At 34.9% G+C, this 6,745-nt stretch overlaps 1 protein-coding gene across 1 annotated transcript; it reads right to left on the bottom strand.

The window, feature by feature from the left end:
* LOC109330899 lies at positions 1,701-5,734 on the bottom strand. Its single transcript, XM_019565167.1, has 2 exons — positions 5,666-5,734; positions 1,701-2,399 (listed from the first exon to the last, which is right to left on the bottom strand). Exons 1-2 carry the CDS (start codon positions 5,732-5,734, stop codon positions 1,701-1,703), a joined length of 768 nt encoding a protein of 255 aa, XP_019420712.1.

Genomic DNA, 6,745 nt, shown 5'->3' with positions numbered 1-6,745 from the left:
TAGGAAGATTTAACCACATAATCACCAGAGCCATCTAACCTTCATTTCCAAGTATCCAAAGTATCCCTTTTACAATAATGGTTATGAATCAAAACATAAAAATTCGTAGCAAGAGTCTCCTCTTTGACGAATAAGATTCTCCTCCAAATACAATCCCAAACCCACACATCCTCATCCCAATGGTCTTTGTCTCCCACCCAAGCATTCTGGTTTTGAGCAATATTGAACAATTTGAGATAAACTACCTTAAGACTCTGAGTGCCCACCCAAACATCATGCCAGAAGAGAGTTTGAAGACCATTCCCATTTTTCTTCCAAACATTATCAACAAACCATCCCCCTCCTTATCCAAATCAATGATCCAAAATTCACCAAATCCTTCCACCATCTTGAAGCAGAAATATTCCTATAGACATTGTATTCAGTACCATATTTTGAATTAATTACCTTGACCTAAAAAGCCTGACTTTTCTGTAGTCTACGCTATCTCCATTTCCCCAAAAGCACGTCATGTTGTAGTCTACACCGAGTCCTCCAAGCTCCTTTGGTTTGCAAACATCAGCCCAAGCCACCCAAGCAACACCTTTACCACCTCTCTTATTCCCCCAAAGAAATTTTCGTTCAAGATAATAGTTTTAGCTAAGACTTTCTTTGGGGCTTTATAGAGAGAAAGCATATAAGTAGGGATATTGGATAACACTAAATTCAACAGAATTAATCTCCCTCCAAAAGTGATGTGTTTGCATTTCCATGCATCAAGCCTCTTTGAAATCACCTCAATCATACCCTAACAAGTAGACATTTTCCTTGGATTTTCCCCTACAGGAATACTCAAGGCAAGAAAAGGGATAGAACCAACCTTACAGTACAAAAAATAGTCGTTGCTGAAATAACCGACTTCGATAACCTTAAACCAAACAGAGAGCTTTTGTTTGAATTGACCTTCGAACCCGAAACTAACTCAAAACATCTCAGATTGTCTTCATGCACCAAAGGTTTTTATATGAGATTTTACAAACAATAATAGTATCATCCACAAACTGAAGATCACACACTTCAACATCACCTCGACCAATTTTGAATCCGTCAAAAACACCAATGGATCTAGCTCTTCTAAACAACCCAGCAAATCCTTCCAATAACATAAGAAATAGGAAATGTGTCATCGGATACCCCTGTCTAATACCTCTTGAAACATAGAATTGCTTCACTGGACTTCCATTAATCAAAACAAACATGGATGTCGAGGAAAGACAAGCATTCATCCAATTCCTCCATTTAGTTGAGAACCCAAACCGACTAAGCATGTAGTCTAGGAAAGTCCAATCCACCGAGTCACAAGCCTTCTTAAAGTCAACCTTAAATAAGATACAGTCATCCCTATTTGAATTTTCCGAATGGATTACCTCATTAATCACCACAACTACATCCAAAATATATCTATCGTGAACAAAAGTTGATTGAGAATGAGAGATTAAAGAGCTCGTAACACCTTTTAGTCTACCAGCCAAAATCATTGAAAGGATTTTATACAACGATCCAACTAGAGAAATCGGCTTGTAGTCCTAGATTTTATTCGGATTCTTCATCTTTGGAATCAAAGCAATAAACAAAGAACTCAAACCTTTAGGGATCTTGCCATTTGCATGGAATTCTTGGATAAAAAGAATAATATCCTCTTTAACCACCTCCCAGAAATCCTAGAAGAATCTGAAGTTAAAGCCATCTAGACCAGGACTCTTATCCCCTACACAGCTCCAAACCGCCCTTTTAATTCCCCCTTCCAAAAAAACCGCATCCAGATCATGAAGTTGATTAGCACTCAACTTGGAAAACTTGACCCCGTCCAATGTTAGTTTAATCATAGGCCCCATGGAGAATAGGTTTTTAAAGTAATTGTTTATCCCATTCGTCAAAATTGAGTCTTCCCCAAGCCACACCTCGTTAATCCAAACTCCCATGATTTGATTTCTCTGCCTTCGATTATTAATGCAAGCATGAAAATAGCTAGTATTTGCATCCCCCTCCTTCAACCACTTACTCCTCGACTTTTGCCTCAATAAGTTATCCCTCAAATTTGTTATTTTCCACCACTCAATCAAAAGCTTCTTGCAAAGAGATAGTTGATCTGAATCCAATACCAAACTCTCACCCAAGATACCTAGTTCTTGAATATCCATAGACAATTTAGCCAAATTAGTATCCAAAAATCCAAAAGTCACCTTATTCCACACCTTTAAAGCTTCTTTTAAATACTTCAATTTTTCCTTCACAGTGTAAGCCTTCCTCCCGGAAACCACAACTTCATTCCACGCTTTTGAAACCAGGAATGCAAAACCCTTATGTTGAATCCAACAATTGTTCAACCGGAAAGGAACCAGACCTTTTTCTATCTTCCTCTACCTCAAGACAATCGGACAATGATAAGAGAAATCTCTATTGAATGCCCATTGTGTTGTGTCTGGCCAATTCAAGAACCACCCTGCTGATAAGAGGAACCTATCTAGCCGACTCATAACACCACGATATATCATATTTTGTTTAGCTTAATTATATTCATCACCTTTTCTATTTAGAATATCATACTTATCTCCCTAGCATGGATAATTAGAATAATGTATGTATATAAATTTGGGGTAATTTCCGTACATACAAAAAAATATGATTTGTATAATTTCACTAAAACATAGGGAGTGTTATTGTAATTCACTCTTTTTATTATTTAAATAATTTTAATTTTTTAATTAATTATTATTTACTTAGTTACTATAATTTATTTACTTATCAAGACAAAACATTTATTATTTTCGAAAAAATAATTAAATTTATATATATATAAATTATTATTGTGTAATAAAAATAAATGTTGTAAAACATGTAATTAAATGATTTTCAAAGAAGATAAATTAAAAAGAAGAAGAAATAATGCGTAGACAAAATGATTTATAATAACAAATAACGAGTCTAGCTGTCAAAGATAATTTAGCGTCACCTTCTTAGATATTGACTATTGCTTTGGTCAATTCTGAGTTAATAAGCTGAATTTGGGTTAAATTACATTATTTGGAGATATCATTAATGATAAAAACAGTAGTAATTAAAACATACATCAAAACTAAGAAAATAATATTGTCATATAATAAAAGCTAACCCGACTTCACAATTGAGATTCATTAGGGTTGTGACATCTCTAATAGCCCAAAATTAAGTTAATTACAAAAGTACATGCATATTATTTATTAACGAGTTATAAGTAAAACCCTTGCCAATCGAAAAGAAGGTCCTTGGTGATAAAAATGTCTTTAAAAGAAAATAATTTTTAAGAATTAAAATATATACAGAAAAAATAAGAAATTTACAATTTCTCTTTTATTTCATTCTTTCCTTGTTATGAACATTCATGTGTTCTCACAAAATATATGCCTAAAGTAGTAAACTAGACTAATATCTGTAGGATTTAAAATATAAATTACTTTTTCTATGGTATGCAACCACATATACAAACACAATTATCTTAACATGGACCCTTATCATGTTGATTCTCATAGTATCATTTCAGAGTAGAATGTCTGGAGCAATCAAATCTAAAGCTAGGACACGTAGTAGAGAGTTGAATGACTTGTCCATCTGATAAGTGCCAAAAATATCTAATTTTCATACACTTTGCATGGCACTTATCTTGTGCAAATCATGCAAAACCAACTTAATTCAACACTTTTTAGATAAATTGTCATATTATGATTTTATACTTTTGTCCACTTCTTTTCCAAATCTTTGTGTAAAGTTTCTAGGAAAAATGAAGAGAAGAAAACGAATAAATATATATTATATATATATAGTCAAGCAATGAGGTGTCCACATAAACCATTTTGATGCACACATGAAGTTGCTCACTAAGCAGTCTGACATGGACATTCAGCATCGCCCAACTGACCTGGCACCAACAAGGCTCGGTCAGGCACAAGCTTTCCACGACCAGACTCAAGCCTGGCACAAGCCAACCTTCTGAAGCATGCAGCTCAGCGTGCACCTTGGGACCGCCCAGCTAGAACCACACACCTAGCTAAAGTAGGACAAGCTTCTGAAGCAGGCAACTCAACATGGACAAGTTAGCAGCTAGGAAGGCTAGACCCAGAAACGGGTCAAGTTGACTTAGCCACCAAGAAAACTTCGCATCATGCATGACCTTACTTCACAAGGCCCCTGAGCACTTTTCAGAGTAGCCCATAATAGCCTGGTCAAGTAGCTCACAAGTAGCTTTGGTGAGTCAATACCAAGCAGATGACTAAGCTACTTGGTCATGGACCAAACCCATATTGAAGGGTTTGGTGCGCCTAGCATGGGCAAGTAGGTGAGTCAGACGGTGACCTGGTTTCCTATAAATAAGGCCCCCATTCCATCCATTTGGAGATCACATAACACTTAAACACTTCATTTCACATTCATCCTTCATTCTTCTTTTTCACTTCTTCTCTCTAGAAATTCTAGTCTCAGTTGTAATCTTGTTCTAGGTAATTTCTTGTAAATTTTACTTAGAGTTCAAGAAGAGAAAGGAGATGGAAAATGTGATACAAAAACATAATTTTGTAATCTCATTTGGATCCAAAAGCATCTCATCCTTCGATAGATGGCTCATGCTCCTAAAGATTGATTTGGATTATGGTGTAATGTTATTCCTTCTCTTCTTTTATATCATCATTCGAAATCAATACATTCAAGTTATTACTTTTGGTTAAGTTTTCATTCATTATGAAGTTCTTAATGTGATTCTTTATGAATTTCTTTTGTATCATCTTTCGAAATCAATACATTCAAGTTGTGACCGCCTACTCCTACAAGTGGCACCTAACTATCATTTAGTGTATTACATAAGGTTTGAAAATCATCTTATCATTCGAGGACACTAGATGAAGGATTTAGAAATGGTGCGTGGAATTAACCGAAAGTATAACACAAAACTTGTTCATGTTTTTCAAAACCATTTGAGTCTAGAAATAATTCCATATTTCAAACCAATTTTCTCCTCAAGATTTTGTGAATATTAGTTTATGTTTCTTTGTTACCTTTTATGCAACATAACACAAAAATCAGAAGAAAAAAAGTGTTTAATCTTTATTTTGCTATAATATGTCTATATGATTTTCTTCTATTATGCAATTCCATGTGGTTCGACATAACCCTATATTATACTACAATTGAATCTTGAAAGAGATGCAAATGTAAAATAGTAAAGTGTTAACTTATAAATTTTATTTGTTGACAAATAAAGAAACCTTGAATCAAAGTGCAAATTAATTCATAAACTGTATCTTTGTGAAAATGAATAATACACGGTCATAATGAGTGATCTAACTACTAACTTTTATTTTTAGTCATTTACATTTTCACAACTAACATTTATTTTCTGTCATTTAAATTCTGCAACTAACTATTTATAGCTTTATTTATTTATTTATTCTTTACCAACCTTCCATAAGGAAGTAGTTCGGTTGATAAGTGCTAAACATACCTAAATTTCATACACTTTTATGGCACTTATCTTAAACATAATTGAGAAAAACCAACTTAAAACAATATTTTTTGTATAAAATATCACAATCTTGTATATTTGTATGTGCATTTCTTTTTTTGATGTGTTTTGTAGGACCAAGCCCGCTGAGCTGACCTGGACACTAGCTTGACCTGGATCAAGCTGCTCAAGCAAGCAACTGAGTGGACCTGCTTGGTCGCTCATCCTAGGACCAGCCTAGTCCTGGCACGGTCAGATCTCCAATTGACAAGGTCAGAAACAAGCTTGGCACATGCCCAAGCTTCTGAATAAGCAGCTTAGCGGTCAAACCAAGCAGCTTAGTGGAGAACCAAACTCCTGACCAAATCATCAAGCACCAGGTCGCGTCCCAGTCAACATAGTCAAAGCTGCTGCACAAGCAGCTTAGCGGTAAAACAGGTGCGCTGAGCGGTGTGCACCCAGACTTGACTTAACCAACAAGCAAAATCATGAAGTCACCCATGACCTCACCTCAAGTAGCCCACCATAGGCTTTTTCGAAGTAGCTCACAATAGCTGGTTTCATAGCCCAAAACTAGCTTTGATGAGTCAAGCACAAGGAGGTGACTAAGCTACTTGATCAAGGGACCAAACCCATGCTGACGGGTTTGGTCAGCTACTTAGCGGTCCAACCAAGCAGCTCAGCGGTCCAGAAACAAATTCTATAAATAGAGACCAATTCATTCGAGCAAAGAGGCCAACACCACTTGAAATTAACAAGTCACTCACTATAAATCCTACCTAAAGTTCTCTCTTAATTTCTTAGTATTTTAGAGCTTTATTTTCAAGTAAGTTTGTAATTTTAGTTTAAAATTCAAGAGGAGAAAAGGAGAAGGCAAATGAGATGCAAAAATCAATTTTGTACTCTCATTTGGAACTCAAAAGCATCCAATCCTTGGATGGATAGCTCATGCTCCTAACATTTTTTTTTAATAAAGTTATGTAATTTCTACTTCTTCTTAATTTACAAAAGTTTGAATTTTAATCATTCAAGTTGGTGCTTTGGTTAATTTTATTTGTTTGAGAAGTACTTAATGCTCTTTTTAGATTGATCACCTAAAAATGATTTCAAGTCATAAAAATTACTTGTCTCAAACACTTAACAAATAAACTAAGAAGTAGTTGTACTACTTAGTTTATTTGCCAAGTTAAGCATACTTTTCTTAAGATCTTATATTCATTACTACTTCAATATTAG

Source organism: Lupinus angustifolius, chromosome LG17 (genome assembly GCF_001865875.1).
Source record: "Lupinus angustifolius cultivar Tanjil chromosome LG17, LupAngTanjil_v1.0, whole genome shotgun sequence".
NCBI lineage: Eukaryota > Viridiplantae > Streptophyta > Magnoliopsida > Fabales > Fabaceae > Lupinus > Lupinus angustifolius.
The sequence above is the reverse complement of the archived record's forward strand: the minus strand, read 5'-3'. Positions and strand labels throughout refer to the sequence as shown.